The sequence below is a fragment of the Agelaius tricolor genome, unplaced genomic scaffold, assembly GCF_023055355.1.
Source record: "Agelaius tricolor isolate 1412-34295 unplaced genomic scaffold, bAgeTri1.0.p SCAF_3, whole genome shotgun sequence".
NCBI lineage: Eukaryota > Metazoa > Chordata > Aves > Passeriformes > Icteridae > Agelaius > Agelaius tricolor.
In genome coordinates, this window is record NW_027269263.1 from 23,842,974 (window position 1) to 23,861,640 (window position 18,667).

The 18,667-nt window shown below is 34.9% G+C and overlaps 1 protein-coding gene across 9 annotated transcripts in view; it reads left to right on the forward strand.

The window, feature by feature from the left end:
- ANKS1B (ankyrin repeat and sterile alpha motif domain containing 1B) overlaps positions 1-18,667 on the forward strand; it is a 408,171-nt gene that overhangs the window by 50,752 nt on the left and 338,752 nt on the right. For 8 of the 9 annotated variants that reach the window (XM_071423209.1, XM_071423211.1, XM_071423210.1 and 5 more), the window contains exons 4-6: positions 7,410-7,706; positions 15,152-15,227; positions 17,384-17,485. In XM_071423209.1, the coding sequence (XP_071279310.1) occupies positions 7,410-7,706; positions 15,152-15,227; positions 17,384-17,485 (475 nt within the window). Of the gene's footprint in view, positions 1-7,409; positions 7,707-15,151; positions 15,228-17,383; positions 17,486-18,667 lie in introns of those variants that run through there. The other variant, XM_071423214.1, reaches the window with a different exon arrangement.

Sequence of the window (18,667 nt, forward strand, 5' to 3'; positions counted from 1 at the left end):
GTCCCACCTGGCACCCCACAACACCTCAAATGGCAAAGTGCAATCTAACAAATTAATTGTTCTTTCAGTGCCTACAGTAGTGTGGCCAGAAGGCAAACTGTGAGAAGATAAGAAATGGGAGACCTAGATTACAAACACTCAAAACACCATGCTTTGAGTCATCTATTTGATATCTGAGGTTATACACCTAGCCATTGGAATCCATACAATAACGAAGATATGAATATCAAGTATTAGTGCAGGAAATATAGGAAAGTAAAGTAATAAAATATGTCCATGTGGCAGTCTTCTGGGATATCCTGTAGTACTCTGGCATATTCAAGAAAAAAAACCTTATGCAAAATTTGTCATGCTGTGATTTCAGTTTCAGATTGAGAAAGTTGAAGAATTATGTTATTCTCATTAGTTGTTTTATGTAGGATGAAACCAGTTGAACTGTAGGATTACCTTTTGTCAAGGAGAGGTGTTTTCAGTTTTATTTATGCAAAAAACCAAAAAGCAACTATTGAATCGTGTGTCACACGCTTGCTTGAAGACATTACGTATATTCTACTGACAGAATACTGGAAGCTGTGTAGGAACTTCTGAGAGGGTGAGTCAAAAATATATTTCAGTAAGATCAGAAAGAGAGATGTAAATTCAAACCTACTCCCCAATCCCCATATCCCCAGACTTCTAGAATATTGTCAGACTTGGTTAGGTGCGCTGTATCTGGTTTGATCACTGGAGCAAATAAGCAGGAATACAGCTGACTGACCCCACTGACTCAAAAAAGGTCCTCCTGTTTATGCATTTAACCCAAAAACCTTATAATAGAAAATATGTGAGCAATACTTACATGAAATGTTGCATCTTAAGTCTTTTCAGTTTGATATGATCTTCATCATATCAAACTTTGAAGTTAAACTCATATATACGGAGTTTTTCTGACCTTGTAAATTCCTTGGTGTTCCACTCTAGACAATGGCCAGGTTTAGTATGTGGACTACTTTGCTGGCACCTACTTCCCCCTGCTAATTAGCACTCTGTGCAGAGAATATCCTGTGTATCCCAGAAAGAGGGGATGTCGTGTTGTTATAGAGCCACCTCCACCCACGTTTCCTCAAATAACACCTGAGGCATCCTCACCCTAACTAACCTGTTGTGCATTCCCATGAGCCTGTAGGATTCTGAGGCTTTTGCTTGTTTGCAGATAGACTCTGTAAGGCAGGTGACTCCTTAATGCTCTATTAACTTTTCTCTGGAGCTGAAGCTATGGCTTGTAAGAAATCCTGGACTACTTTTCTCTCCTTTTTCTTCTGAGACCTGGAGATAAGGACAGCCATTTTTCATAACAATTTTTCACCTCAGCAAATAGTGCACTCAAGTCAGACTATTTTTTCCTCTGTTTTTGTTGTTTGTGGTGGTTTTTTTTTTTAAGGATCACATTAAGATGCAATTGTTTGCATTTTAAGAAATTTTTTTTTCATGATTTAAAAATTATTGCAACTAATTTGTAACATGTTTTTGTTATCTCTCTGATTGAAATTCTATGTGAAAGAAATACTTCTAAAAAGTTATGGGAAAGCGATTGGATAACTTAACAAAGAAATAAATGACAAGTTCATGATGCATAAATGTCTATTAGATGAAATAATGGATTTTATATGGTAATACTGTAAATTGATCAAACTGCATTCTACACTTTCAAAATGCAGTTAAGTAGCATCATAGCATCATTCAGAGCATCTAAAGCTCTGAATGCCCCCTGCTGTTCCTATTACATAAAATGGGAACAAACAATAAAGAGACAAACAGCTAAATGACAATTACATTATGGGGGTGGTGGAATGTAGACTGGCAGCTCTACACACAGAGAATGGTTAGAGCATAACAATTATGTATGAAGAATTCTATCACAGTTTAATGTAGGAGTCTTAGTTGACAGGCATAGTGTATGTTTTAAATCACAAAATACAGTGACGTTGCATAAATGTAAGGGTTTAACTTCATTGAAGGTTTAAAATTATGTAAGTTATAAACTGAATTAAAATAGTATGAGATTAAGATTTGTTAATTGATAATAAAAAGGTGTGCTGTTAACAGTCAAACTATTTATAGTTTATTTCTGTAAAACTGATCTGGATAGCTAAAACATTTATTGTGGCAATTTTCATCATAAAATTGCATAATTGATAACAAATCCTAATTTAAGAAAAAGTGTTTAATAAATAACAGCCGCATACGGGTCAATATGCAGTGTTTGGTATTTTCCAGAAAAACTGTGAATAACATCAGGGATAAATATAAATAAGTTTTATTAAATATGAATAAAATATATTCCAATTATATATATACAGAATATGACTTGTGAAAAATTTACAGGAAAAAATGTGAATACTTCTGAAATTTTTATGGATTCAGTGTGCTGTAGAATTTGCCTCTGCATCAAATTGCAATTGCCACAAAACCCACCCACACTTCTTTAAAACTATTCAACAATTCTTTTGGAACATGAAGAAAGAGTCCAGGATGCATTCATATGGTGTAAACACCTAAATTTTAACATATTTGTGAACTTTTCCATATCATCCAAATGAAACACAGGCTTTTCTCAGTGGCACCTCACGGACTTCCAGAAGTTCAGTTCCAAAATAGCCTGCTAACCCAATATTTTTCAAATTCTGCACTTGATTTTACCCCTCAATTAATTTGATTATAGTGTATGAATTTCAGAGTTTCCCTTGCAGCTCTTACTATACTTTCTTTAGAAGGAAAAAAAGTGCACACACAATCTTTCTGATTTAAGCCAATTGCAGCAATAAATTAGGAAAAATGTTTTTACAAAGTAGTCAACCATATTACATTACTTTTTTGTGATGTTTACATAAGTAAAAGTGCATTTCAATGGGAAGTCAGTAGATTTGATTTAAATTCACACTGAGTAACTTGCAGACTAACTTCCTTTGTGTTTTCAGAGTTATTAACTTCTTGGTGGAACTTCTCAGGAAACTGTCTTCCTGGTTTAATACATAAACTAAGAGCCTCCTGAGGTCATTCCTTTCTCTGTCCTGCATATATTCTTTTGCTCCTTTTTTCTCTATTTAATTATTTGGTTATTAAAGCCTTATTTTTGTCTTGTTTTTCTTCTAGTTGACTACTTTTGAGTATATTCAGCATATAGGTAGGTGTTTCTAGAATCTCCCACCAGAATCTCCCATTATTCCCTCCTTCTTTAAATTAAACTTAAATTCTCATTTCATAACTGAGCAAATAGCAAAAAGCTTTTAATAACAAAGATCTTGTTCACTTACTTCACTTTGGGATTATGTGACAGAGAAATGGCTCAGTGATTTAGGAAGTCTCCTTTTTCAAGCTCAGCATCAAAACACTTTGATAAAAAAAGGAGTTAAGCATCCTTTGGACAGCTCTGTTAAATCAGTACTTGAGTTATTATTGCTTGTACTGTACTTGCATGGACTTTAGGAGATTTAACACTTGCTTGGCAAAAAATAAAGGACTTCACAACTATACAATAAATGTCCTGAATTTACCCACAGTCTAATAGTGGCTTCACAAGGGCCTCTATAATATTCATGATAGCCATTCATTCTCTTGATACTTCCTGTACTTTTTCACTATCAGACTGCCAAGCTACAATAACTGTCTCTATAATGTATTTGCTAATCTGCTCTCTAATGAATAGACCTAAAGATATATTGTACATTTTGCAGTGGCACACCTCCTTAGCAGCTAAATGATGTAGCACAGCCTGCAAATTCTGATGAGATGCAGGGCTCTGAAGGCACAGTTCAGTTTGCAGCCACACCAGCCTGAGTTCTGGCTGTATGTAGAAGAGAAGAGTCAGAGAAAGGCTGCAAAAGGTCAGGATCTTGCCCATGAAATAACACTTGTGACAAAAAATGAAGAAAATTTAAAAAAGGTTAAAAGCTGAATCACGGAATGCTTTCCTTATTTCTGGTCGAGGTCCTTCGGACCATAAGAGTAGCTACTTGACAAAAATATTATTATTCATGAATATTAGAGACTGTTTTAAAAATACTATGTTTGCATGATATTGGTCTACTCTTTTTATCTTAAGTTTTGCATGTCTTTACTTGGTTCTTATTTCTCAATCTTTCTTTTTCTAGAACCATTCAGGTGTAGAATCTGTCTTTTAGTTGCTAACATACCATGAAGTATCCAAAATTGCTGCAATGATTCTAGTCTTTTTCTTCAGCACTAGATGTAATGTTTAGCCCTTGGATATCAAATTTGAGGCTCTCATTACAGAATGGTAATTTGCATGCAGATATTTTTTAGCAGATCACCTGCTCATTGCAATGAGTGTTAACACATAAACTTTCTGTGGTCCAGAAACAATTGTTTATGCTTGGAACTGAAAATACAGGCAACAGCATGAAGTTATTGCCAATTTCTTGAAGAATTTTTTGCATTTTTAAGTTATTGTTTCAAAACAGTATGTAACTTCAGAGATATGAAGACAAACTACCTTAAAATCAATAGTCTCCTCTCCTTTCCTCTCCATTCTAAGCTGATTTAGATAAGTAGTACTAAATTGTCAAAGTAGATAAATTTAGAGGGCAGTTAAACAAGTCTTAATTTACTCTTTGAAGGTAAAAAATAGTTTTGTCTTCTCTACCTGAATTGAAGCTATTAATTTGCATTTCGAAGAAGGAAGAACGTTTTACTACCAAGTTTTAATTAGGTAGTACCTCTCAGCTCTGATAACACAATATGTACAATGCTTTTTTGAGAGCGTATATATACGTAATTTAATTATCATGTTTGTCCAGGTTGCATTCTTCTGCTTTATTTCAGTGATATGTAGCTCTTTATAATTTTGTATCAGTTCAATTGGTCATGACCTGAAATGTAGCTTTTATTTGGCGAATAAAGACCATAGAAAAATGTTCAACAATATACATTTGAAAATAATAACATTTTATTACTTTGCTTTTGTGCATCAGGCTGTTTTAAAATGTACTTTTCCTTTCAATATGCCTTTGTGTGAAAATTCAGCTGGTTATTCTTTATCCAGAGGGAGCAAATTCCAGTTTGGTGTTCAACAGCCGCAGCGTCTACTGTTTGATCTCTCTGTGCCTGTATCTGTCTATCACATTTTGAGAAAAGGCCCACAACAAATTTAATTTTTGTTTCTTTGAAAATTTACTCAGAATACTTTTAAGCTGCAGTATTAGCGTCATTGGCACAAGATTTGAAATAGTTCAATTAGTACTTCCATAAATTCTTGAAGAAACCCTCAGATATAAGCAGATATTGGACAGGTATTTAATTGTAAACATTTATTTTGTTATTTACTTCCCAGAATGCCAATATAGTTATTTGTATAGTTATTACACAACTTTGTGTAATATGTGTCTTTGTGTAACTATGTCCATTGGACATATAAATGCAGTAACTGTAGGCAAAAATTATCATGATCGTCCATTTTGTGTGCAATTATCTGATGTTCATACTTAATTGTATGTGAAATCAGGCTGCAATTGCCTGTTCATCTAGCTGTCCATGAAATATAGAAGAATTTGAAAATTAATTTTAATAACCTGTGCTTGTGACTGTGGACATACAATTGTACATAAAAACATTACTTTGCTTGGTCCTATTTAAAGATATATTAAAGTCACTAGAGCAGAAAAAGCTTGTTTTGGGTACTTGGTGGAACATTGCAGCAGTGTAGTATTGTGACAGTATATATAGTTTGATCTGAATTTCTTGTCTGTGCAATAAAGAAAGCCCACATGGTGGTCTGAATGATGCACAATGATTTATACTTACTAGACATCAAGCCATGTCTGCCAGTGCAAGATTCTCCACCTGGATCTTCTCTAGCCTCTGTGTTACAGTTTAGCAGGAAACATGCTTCAGTCTCAGATCTTGTGTGGTGTTGCAGACACCCATGAGTTTGACTGCAACATTGATTTATCTGAATGTATTGATCTGTCTCTTCTGTTTCCCAAGTTCATCTGAGTCATCTTAGATTGCAAGTGATGAAAATGGCAGGCAAGTTGTTAAAACCACAAACCTAAGAGTTGAGTTCTTGGTTACAGAATTAGAAACATCATTACAAAAAAAAAAAAATCATCGCTTTTCCTCCTTTCTAGTTTTTACTGTGCAACATGAATATTCTTATCCTAGCTAGCTTTTGAGTAAGAGTCCAAAGCCTCATTTCTCTGAGTCTCTGACTCTTTGTCTTTTAAAAGGCAATTGTTTTTTTCAATTTTCAGTTCTCTCTCCCCTGAGCTTTCTTCAGCTGCCTCCTTGAAAAATACACCTATGGATTCAGATTTGCCCCTTTTTCTTCCTTTAGAATGATATCTCTACCCTTCTTTAGTATCTTTTCTGAATTTACATTAATCTTAATTTTTTTATATAGCTTGTTGATTTTGTATTTTTACAACATTCCTAAACTGTCACAATATTTTATAAATAATTTATCAGAAGAGACAGTTAATGTATATACTTGTACAATTTATAGCATCTAGTGTATTTTAAAGTTTTGTGAAGTCTGCATATGATATATTAATAACATAGATGACATAGAATTCAGAGCTTGATAAACTATTTCCCTTGTCTTTGCCTGAAGTTGTGTCTTTGGTGTTGCAAGTATATAGACAGAATTGGAAGGAAACAATTAAAAAATATAATGTTTATTCTCAATATTTATTATTAAGTTTATTGAGTAATATTTTGAGAAACACTTGGGAGGGCATTGCTTTATAAAGCGAAAACCTATTCATATACAGGTTTGTGAGCATACACATACTCATATGCCTTAAAACACGTAGGTACCTCTCTCTGGAGTCCTGGTAAGACCAAGTGCTTAAGTGATTTGTAAATATTTGTATAGGTGCTGTTTTGTCTTCTTCAGAGTTGTAATTGTTGTCTGGATAGTAACTTTTTATAGTGATACATGAAACTAACCTTGTGCCTGATGCATTTGCACTGCAGCTTTACTCCATAATTCCATTTCTCTAATAACAAACTGCTGTGGTATAAAACCAGCAAAATCAAGAAGAGAGACTTCACTGTCGAGTATTTTTAAGAGAAGTACTCAATTATAATTTCAGGAACAGTTGAATCAAAGAAGGTTACAGATTTTGGCATATCATGAGCTACAAGGTTTTGAGGGGCATGTTGTTAAAATGGATTGGGAGCAATGTAGACACATAAGAAGCTCATCTGCTTGAGAGCAGCAAGCTGAAGTATTAATGTGTTATTATTAAAATTTCAGTGGAGTAATTTTGAAGCATTTAACATATATTACCATACATTATATTACAAACCTCTGCCTCTGTAGTGATCTCATGGAAGCAATTTATAGAAGCTGAGCATTTCTGTTGTAGATTAAACATGAATTTCTGAAGCTTTTGGGTTTTTTTTAACAGAACAATGAAAATGAAACAGCCCTCCATTGTGCAGCTCAGTATGGTCATTCAGAAGTTGTTGCTGTTCTGCTAGAAGAGCTCACAGACCCCACAATAAGAAACAACAAACTGGAAACACCTCTGGATCTGGCAGCACTTTATGGACGTCTGCGCGTTGTGAAAATGATCATCAAAGCCTATCCAAACCTGATGAACTGTAATACAAGAAAACACACTCCTTTGCATCTTGCTGCTCGAAATGGCCACAAAGCTGTCGTGCAGGTGCTTCTGGAGGCTGGAATGGATGTCAGCTGCCAAGTTAGTGTGTAATTCCTCCCTCCCCTTCTTCCCTCCCTTCCTTTCCTCCCTCTCTCCCTTTCCTTCCTTCCGCCTCCATTAGACTATGATTTAAATGAAATTACTTCTTACATTTTTTTCTTAAAGATATACTTGCATTTACTTTATTAGAAATGCTGCAAGGTGATACATAATACAACTTTATTACAACTGAATGTGTGGAAAGGGATAACTCAAGAAAGGTACATATCTTCAAAGCTGAGTGCATGTTTTAATGTTGTCTTGAAATATGTAGATACACAAATCATATCAACTGTTCATGTAGGTATGTATAAATTTATTTTCTACAGGAGTGGCTGTAAAGGTGGTGAGCTGATTTTCTAGAGCTATGGCCCTTCATGGTCACAGCAATCTAAAACAGTGTTTCATTGAGAGCTCATTTTCTTGTTATTATTCCATTCTAAATTCAAGTTACTAAGTAATAACAATTTTGATTTTCTGCATTTCTAAACACTTCTTGTAAAAATCTAAGAGAAAATTCTATAGCAATACACTCTCCCAGCTACTGACTCCAACCTGTCGGCTCTTTGGTGCATCAAGTTTTATGCACAGTAAGTTATAAGGATGTTAAAGGGGTAACTTTAAAAAAATAGACATAGATGAGAAGAGACACAAGGTACAACAGCAGTGGATTTTCTGTTCAATTCTTTGTACTGGAAGGTGTCCAGGCCTTTTAGCTACGGAGGACTGGATTCTGTTATGTGTTCTGAAATGTTGCCTCAATCTTATGATTTCTCTTGATTTGATTGATGGCACTGTGTTTGTTGTAGAGTGGATTTAATCTTCATAAATGGAGTAACTCCCTTCCTGTCTCTCTCTCACTGTTTAAAATATGCTTTGATTTAAGGTTGTTTCAGGTTTATATATATTTTCAGATAAAGCAAACAACCAAAATTAATTACATTTACTTTAGAGTCACATTCAGACATTCTCTACCACTTAGCAGTTGGTTAGAGCCTGTTGATAAAAACACCAAAGTTGTGGGTTCAATCTCTGTATGGGCCATTCCCTTTAGAGTTGGATTTGATGATCCTTCTGGGCCACTTCCAACTTAGAAGATTGTGTGAATCTGTGAACAAATCTTGCAAACTTTGTCTAAACTTTGATTAAAATTTATATCCATTTTAAGCTTTAATTAAGGTGCATTTAAGTTTAACTCCTTTATGCACAAAATTCCCTTTTATATGGAAAGATTGGACCTGGATTCCATACACTTTTATTTCTGGATTCTTCCATCAAGGTCATGTTTTTCAACTTCTGAGAAAAAGAATGGGAAGTCGGGAAGAAAAGATAGATTAAAAAAAAAAAAAACAACAAAAAAACCCAGCAAAACAAAGCAAATCAGAAAATATTAATGTATTTTAAGATTAAAAGTGGATATTCTCAAGTGCCTTCCATAGCAAAATGTGGTAAAATTGTTTTACTACTTTTATTACTTCTCTCATATTTTGAGTTAGTGTTGATACTTGTTTCAAACTATTTTAAAGCGAAACACTTTTGTGCATTTTGTGAATTTGCCATCCATCAAGCTTTCAATTTAGTTTGATTTTGATTTTCTTTACTAGAAAGAGCCATTTGCAAAGGTTAATATAAGCAGCTCATTTTTTATCTTCCCTTTCTATTGCTACAGCTTCAGTAATTTAGGAACGTTTAATGCTACAGCAACATAGAACTTTCAAATGCATATTTCTGAATGTATAATTTCTCTTTTATCTCTAGCAAAAGAATGAGGAAAAATTCAGCAAGAAACTGGTGCCTGAATTGATATCTAAGAAATAGAATAATTGAAGGAAAGTAGTCTCTGTCATGGCAGCTTACAAACTGATGGTTACATGAGGGCAAAATATTACACAATTCTTTTATGAAATGTGTTCTTCCTCTTATGTAATCTAGATAATTTTAGCACTACTGTGAATTCTCCTATGCCATTTTTATCTATAGTTATACTAAAAATTTTTCACTAGACTTTAAAAAATGCAGTGCCTGGAATCTTTTAAGAAATGAAAGATTCTTTTAGTAATGGTGATATCTTTTACATCTATACTAAAATTATAGGGCTTACTTGTTTTTAATTTTTTTATTCTAATTGCTTTTAAGTGATTTATATTCTTAGGGGTTTTTTGTAGTTATTCAGAGGTAGGTTTTTTTTTTTTCCACTAGGTTATCTTGTTTCTTAGAGCTTTGTCCCACTTGCCATAAGGAAATATCATTTATTTATTTTCTTGCTGGTATACAGAGTCTCTATCAATATGTTCCTTTTCATTCAGCAACTTAACATATTGGTAATTTTGCTTATTAACTTATTACTTCTATAGCCTCTGAAAAATTCTGTTGATGATTACTGGCAGCTTATTAAACTGAGGAGAGCACAAAATATTAGCCTGTCACTTAAAACTATTTTGTTATTAATTAAATTGATCTGCATCACTGTTTAGGAAAGAACAATTTGCAAAGTAAAATCTTATGTGATAAACAACTTTGCACACATTTAAACATGTGAAATAAATTCAGTTTATTGCCATAAAGACCTCTCAGAATATTTAGAGATGATAATAGGAGTAGCCTGTCTTGTATCACTCTGTAGTTGTAGAGATGTATTTATTTAAATGGGAGGTTTACTTTAGCCATCTTTCTTTTTTACTCCCTGAGCACTTTTAATCACAGCAAAAATTTTGACTAATGAAAGAGAGCATTATTTTTATTTAATTAATCACATATTTTATTAATTTCCCAGGTCTATCCACTATCCTTCAATCTGGAATTATTTAGGAGTGGGCAATACAAATCTGCTTCAACTCTTTATGCTTTGGAGTATTCATTTATATTGAAACATATGAAAAATGCACGTTTTGGTTGAGTAATAGACTTTGGGCCTTCAGTAAATTGATAAACTGCACTGTTCAGTATGTTTCATGTAAACAGTAGTTTAATAATTATAAATACGCTAAAATCTTGGCCTCTTCTGTTTATCCAACTTTCATCTATCCCTATTTGCCTTCCCTGTCTGTTCCAGTAATGATGGCAATTTCCACTGCTTATCACTGGTAGTTCTGCCAAAAGCTGTGCCCCCTCCTTTTTGCTCTCACTGTATATGAAGGATATTCTGTGAATCAATTTGCTAAGCTACATTCTGTCCTTCAGATTCTGTCTGAAATCCATGTCAGAACTATAGCAAATTGCCTATGAATAAAGACTAGACAAATGACCTAATTACAAGCTCTTGCATATTTACATGATTAAAAGAAAATATGTAATTATTAAAACCCTTGATGCTTCTCTGTGAGCCTAGAAATTGTACGCCAAGTTGACCTGGGTGTTCTGGTGTGCCTATTGACAATGTCCTCCTGTCCTAGCTTGATTTATGTGTCCAGCTGACCTGTATTTAGTAGTAAGCAGGGGCAGGGACTGTTTTATTATGTTTAGCACAACTTGTGCTCTAGTTCTCTGTATTCCATATACAGAAAATTATGCCAGTGTCAATATATTATCCATTGGAGCAAACTCAAGTAGACTTTAGCTCACTTTGTTCATGAAAAATTGCCAGCAGTTTCTGTATTAAGTATCACTGGGAAAGACTTTCCAAATATAATGGTAGTGTTTACTTTGCCAGGAAAGTATGATCCAAGGCAATGAAAGATTCAGGAAGTAAAGCAGTGAAAATTGTCTATAAATCTTAAGCTCACTTGCTGTGATATAGACAAGAAGAATATATTAGTGCACAGGCACACTATTATAAGTGAAAAAGAGCTATCTAAAAGTTCTAGGACATCTTAAATAATATATAGAAATTACTTGCGACTATATTTTTTAATCCTTGTGATTTGTGTAAATGCTCTAATGCACAAGAATAAAACATTCTGAACTTACTTCTACCTTCAAGTAGTAAGCCACGTGTACATCTAAAAAGAGAGCTGCATCTACTTAGCCAGTCTGAAGTTTTCTTGGCCCTGTTCATCCTGAGGTGCAGCATTCCCTCTAAGTTAAAGCAGAATTTTGTAACTGAACTGTCTGGTAACAAGGGCATTTCTGCCTTCTGGATAGTTTTTGGGTTGAGGGATCTGATTCACTTGTTAGTTATTCACCATTACCATGAAATCCTGCCTAGGGCTTTTAAGATTTCTGTCAGCATTCATCTCTCTGACATCTTATGCAGGATTACATGCCTGCATCTTACAAGTGTGCTTTCAATCTCCATATTCTCAGATTGGTTTTAGTTCAGTTTCATGGTAATATTTCCCCTCTTGTTCAGAAGTCACCTTTGGTAGTGTACAGATCCTTGCACTGTTTATGTGGTGTGCCTTTTAAATTCCTCTTTTGAACAAATTGTTCATAATATATGTCTCATTTCCTGGATGTGACATTCATTACTATTGTCTGATAGCTCAGAGTTATAATGCACAGATTGCCCTAGAATTCAGGGCAGTGTGGAATGTCTATAAAGCATTTTAGGATCATGTTCTGATATGACAGGAAATATTATGGTAGAATAGACTAAGAAGCAAGAAAGCATATATGGAAAAAAATGGCATTTAAGTTTGGATTCCTTTTCCAACTCTATGAATTACATGTGTAAAGGTGGATTAAGTTCCTGTACTCCCTTTATGCATAGCAGAACTGTCTTCTGGTTCTTAGGTTGCCCCCAGATAGATTTGTTTGCCTTATGCATCTACAGGAAGTTCCTCTTTTCCTGTTAGTTTAAATTCAATTTCTTACAAGATGTGTGCTTTCATCAAGGAAAATATTGCTTACCTTTCCTCCAGTGGGGAATTTTGATGAACAGAAAGACTGCTGCCCATGCCAATTATCATATCAGGATCCTTTTTCCCCTTTAACTGGGTAATCAGAGGATAAATCCTATTCTTCATCCTCAAAGCTGTTGATTCAGTATGCCAGAACTTTCTCAGTCTCAGATCATGGTACAGTTGTCACTAATGTAGTCAATTTTTTCCATTAAACAAGGATTCTTATTAGTACAGAATGATATTTACAATTTTAGTCAAGATGCAGCTGGTTTTCATCTTTGTGGTTCAGTCTTTTAGAAATAAAATTTAGTGCTCTGGCTTCCTCCAACAATTGAACCTCTGTGGATTTCATTGTTTATGTGTACATCACTAATTCTTATCCTTGACAGAATCAGAGCTTGTTTGAGGTTGGAAGGGAACTCTGGAGGTCATCAGGTCCAACTCCCCCTTTCAAGCAGAATCCCATAGAATAAGTTGCCCAGGATCATGTCCAAACAACCTTTGAATTGAATATCTTCAAGGACTGAGACCCTACAACTTTCCTTGACAACCTGTACCAGAGCTCAGTTGCTTGCAAAGCAAAAAAAAAAAAAAAAAAAAAACCACAAAAAAACCCCAAAAAACCAAAAAAAAACAAACCAAAAAAAACCCAAAAAAACCATATGTTCAAACGGAACCTACTGTGTTTCAGTTTTCCCCCATTATTTCTTCTGTCACTGGACATGACCAAGCCTGGCTTAGACTTCTTTATACCCTCCCTTCAGATATTTGTACACATTGATGAGATCCACTGTAAGCCTTCATTTGTCTAGGTTAAACTGTCCCAGATCTCTCTGCCATTTCTCATAGAAGAGATGCTCCTGTCTCTTAACAATCGTGCTCTCTCTAGTAGCTCCATCTCCATCTTGTGCTGGGGAGCCCAGAACTGAACTGGTGTGGAGCCCCCAGTAGTGAGCAGAAGGGGAGCCACCTCCCTTGACCTGCTGTTAACACTCCTCCTCGATGACAGAGAACTTTATCTTAGTAGTACCAGAGCCACCTAATAGTCATGCCAGTAAGTGACCAATCCAAAGGAAATGCAATATGACACCAGGAGAATAATAGGCTTTTTTAAGATTGCTGATGTCAAGCCTCTTTCATTCAGTAATCAGAGCTATAACTATCAGTGACTTTTCTGAGAACTTTTCTCATTCCCAGAAATTTCTGAGCTGCACATTAATCTCTGTGTGTACCTCTGTGGTTCCGCTGTCATTGCAGAGTTATCCCATTTTGAAGTCAATTGCACTAATTGGAAATATCCTGAAGATATTGTTTGAGTAAAGGATTCTGAGACCATCTCTAAGTAAATCTGCATATTTAGTCTTCTTGTTCCAAATAAACCTGGGAATGTTCAACTGGATTGCTTCTGAAAATGGAAATATTAGAAGTTGTTTTGAGATAGGTGTTTCATATGTATATTCTCTTACTGACTTCCTTCTCTCTTTTATGCTGTTAGTATAAGTGGTGTGCAGGAGGTAGATGTCATTGGGCATGCTCTACTTTTTACCTCCATGTACTAAGCAGTAGTAGGACATATGTACACTTACAGTGTACTCACATCCTATCTCAAGATCTCTGATTACTTCTAAATATCCTGTCATTGCATTGCTGTAACTCTGATGCATTCCGACACAACTAATTAATAATGAATTTCTATTTTATTTCAGAATTGGGTTTTGTATGTGTGTATCTTTAAGCTCTTTCTACCATAGTAAGTATGACTGGGTAAAGTACAGAAAAAACAAATTCAAGCAGCAAAATCTTTAATATTTGTCACAGATAAATTTCAAAATTTAATTTACCATCAAAAAAAAGGAGGTAAGTCAGATAGTGAGATCTAGTAGTGCTCTAGCTAATGCTATTGGATGGAAAGTGATTCTGTTCAGATTTTTCAGTAACAGCAGTATAAAATACAAAGAAAACTAGCTTGTTAAGAGAGATAGTGTGTTTTTCAGTACTATAAATTTTATTTGAGCAAAAGTCTGCTCACAAAGAATTTTGTGTCAAAAAAATCTGCAAAATCAAGTTCACAGACAGCTAAGTTAGAATTCAAATGACATGAGCATAGGCATCTAAAGCTGTTGGGGGTGCCTTAGGATATCCATGGCATCTGTATTGGGCAGATGTGAGGCAGATCAAATGTGAACATCAACTGGACCAGCAGCTGGATCCCAGGATGTCCTAGGGCATCTCTCACATGTAACTGAATTGACCTTCTAGGGTGTGATCCAGTTTCACACTAAAATATCTATTTGTAGATGTCCAAATGTAAACTGTCTGACTCTGCTGAAGAGCCGTGTTCCACTGATGGTGCTGACTAGATTTTCACTGCCTGTAATGGGAGTTTAGAAATTTTTCACAAACTCAGACTTGTTAACAGGGAGCTGTATTCCATTCCTACTATAGTTTCTTATATAGTTATTAATTTTACAGTAGAACTGATAGCACTTTTGGTTTTGTCTTGAACAATAATAAAAAAAATCTTGTATTCTAGTATTTATTCTTGCCTGTTCCATGTTTTTTTAATGTATAAGTAAAATAGAAGGGAAAAAATATTTATTTTCCAAGTGTGTTCTTTACAGAAAAATTAATTGGTATTTAAATGTCACAATATTTCTTTTCTAGACAGAAAAAGGGAGTGCCCTACATGAAGCAGCCCTATTTGGAAAGGTGGAGGTAGTACGCATTTTGCTTGAAACAGGTAAATCTGATTTACAGGAAACACTGAGCAAATACCCTTAATTTTCCTAATTTGGTGTGTCCTTAAATTTTGGTCATACAAATTACTGTTATTTTTATCAGCCTTTGCAAATCTAATCACATGTACTTCTCATTAAAACAGTGTTTTAGAATAAGAAATTGCTATACACAGAGAACAAAGGTGATGTTCAGACTCAGAAATTCCATATATGACTCAGTGTATGTCACTGTATTCTGAGAATAAATGTATTATGAGAACAAAATGGCTACATAAAATTTTGTTATTCACTCTGAAAGGCAGCCAAGAATATTCTTTGATGTAGACACCAGAAGATTCATGTTCACATTTATTTCCTTCACTTAGCTATTCCTAGCATACCCACCATTCTGCTTGTTTCTTCATTTCCTGGATAAACTGAGTGCCTGCAAAGAGAGGGGAAGACACTGTATCTCTGAGAATTGCATTTGTCCTGAAAGAAAAGAAGAACAGGGATATAAAGTCCAAACAACCCATCTACTGCATAATAAGTTTCAGAATTGTTGTAGGTAAATTACTTATCTAGAAAACTGTCTTCTCAGGTAAATGGTAAGACCAATGAGAATGAAAATTCTTAGAAATAATTTCTTGCAGATCCATGAACTTCCATTACACTGAGGGATCTCATTGGTCTTTATTATCAGTTCTTGCGGTGTTACATATATATTGCAAAAGAAGGTATATCCTAATCACAGCTCTTCATCTAAATCTCAACAGCTCTTCATCTGAATCCCAATCTCAACTGAGGTCAGTGTATCCCTGACCTCAAACCTGTTTTCAGAAAAAAAATGGTCCTTCCGAGTTACTTCTCTGTTTGGATGAAAAAGAAGGAGGCTGAAAGGGATCTTTACCTGCCCTTGAAAAGGGCTTTTTATTTCCTAAAAAAGGAAGGACTGGAGAACATCACACAAGCATAGGAAGCCCTTTAGACCACAGCAAAAGCCCAACTTTTTCAGATTAATACATGTTACAGCCTCTACCAGCATATAATTGTCAAGACAGTGGAGTAGAATCTTCACTGTGAACCTTCAACCCCAAATGCTCTGCACTTCTGCAACACTCCCCACCTTCTGCCTTTTGTACCTAACAATCCCTTCTTTTCTAGTTCTGCTTAAAAAAGAGTCAGAAGATGTTATAAGTAGCTGCTACAAAGGAAAGATGTGAGTTGGTATGTCTGGCCTCTGAAAGTCAACTGCCACTGCTAAATAGCCCAGTAATATTTTGGTTTTGTTTTCAGTGAAAAAATTTTGTGTTTATCACAAAACAAATTAGGAAAATGTCCATAGGGTTAGGAAACTGCAGCCTTTTCTGGATGCCTTCAGAATGTCCTTTTAAATCCCGCTTCCTCTATTTTTCTCTAGTGTCCTGAGAAGAATTTCACTTTGTTTGCTAGGACATTTCATATCTTTACTTTTTATGAAAGCACATCTAAACTGAAAAACAACTTAGCATCCTACCATAAGGCAAAATTTCCAAGGAAGCGCCTGCAAGGCAAAGGTAGAGTTATGCAGTACCCAGTACAACAGGTCCTGGTCCAGGGCAGGCCTCAAACTTAAATCACAGTTTAAGCCCAACCATTAGTTTGTTACCAGTATGGATGGTCTGTGAGGAAATCCTGTGGCTGTTCATAGTGCCTGTATTCTACACATGGATATTTCAGTCTATTCATGGCATGAGTTTTGAAAATGTTGCCATGAAGTACAACTTTATTAACATGTACTTAAAAATTTATTCAGTCTTGCTCCCGAAGCACATTCATTCAAGTTCCCAATGAATTATAGTAGTTTGGAGAGAAATGTAGGAAAAACATTCAGAGAATTTCTTGATTTTACAAAATATCCTTTTCAGGATGGTTGTTCTTTAGGAACAATCTGTTAAAATAATCCCGAATTTGGTTACTTTATATCCCCATGATGTGCAGAAACATAAAAACCATCTATGTCAGTAGGTGAATTTTAGGCTACTTGAGCTTTAAACAGAAATGTATCCTCTACTTCAGCTGTATTGCAGTTGTAAAACCATTGCTTTCAATTTGTCAGATAACTCGGTCTGATATAGCACATTTATAATCCAAAGCATTTAGGGTTAAATATTCCACCACAGATCCATTTCTTTTTCAGGAATTGATACCAATATAAAGGACAGTTTGGGTAGAACAGTTTTGGATATACTTAAAGAGCATCCATCTCAGCAGTCTCTCCAAATTGCAGCTCTACTTCAAGGTAAGGCATATTCAATTACACATTTGTTAGATACAATAGAGTATTATTGTATATTGTGATTTCTAATCTTTAAATGTTTCATTACACAAAGGAGCAGTCTTTTGATTTAAAAAGACTAGTTGAACAAAAATAAGTTGTCCAATATCTGAATTTCAGAGTAAACCCTTTCTTTTTTGCAGGCCACTGACATTACCATGGTGTGTCTCTTATACTTAGTCTTTTAACATTCTTCATTACACCACAACATATTGTAATATTTCAGTAGCAGTTCCATTAAATTGTAATGATAACCTACAATTGAAATGCTTGATTTGTAGCAACTAAATGACTGAAAGATGATGACAATTTTTCATTTCATTATAGTTTTTCATTTTTCTTAAATGAAAAAAATATAAACCAGGCAGTATTTCTTGTTATTGTAGGAGAAATAATAAGTTTTTTGTACATGGATTTGTTCTCATTCCCCATTGTACGTTCCTGGTGTAAGGTTGATGGAAGTTCATTGTTTACTTCAATCTTCTACTCTAGAAGATGGCTGTAAAGTGATGAAACATGAACTACAACATAATTCAGTGTTAAACGTCATTTCTTCTTGTCTATGGAATTTGTTCCCTGTGTTTTCAGCTTAGCCTTTCATTAAGTGCATTTGACAGAGGAGGTCCCTGCGGGTATCAGTGCTGCATCTTGATTTGTATTGATTATTCCCACCATTAAATAAGCCATTTTAATCAGTTCAGTGTTGGTTCTACACATGACAGGCTCCCTCATAACTGTATTTTCTAAGAACATTTCTTAGAGAAAATGAGGTCATGTAGCCATACTGTGTCATTTCTTTAATGAATTACTTCCAAACTGCATCAAAGAATTGACCAGCTTCCATAAAGTTTTCTAGTAAGATGAGGGACTGAAGATACAAAGTTTCTGTAAGTATAATGAAAATTTTGCAGGCTCTAGGACAGGTGTTCCTGTAAGGAGCAGATTCATGTTAGGCCTGAACCAGTTAACAGATTGCCTTGAGGTCTCCCTCTCTCCCTTCTATTTTCTTTTGCCTTTTCCCTCACTTTCCCCCTTCCTCCTCCTCTACTTCCACCTACACAGTTCCCTTACATATTCCCCATTTACATGAGACTTCAAAGTGACTTGATTCAGTTCACAAACTGGTAGAATACAAAATATATATGT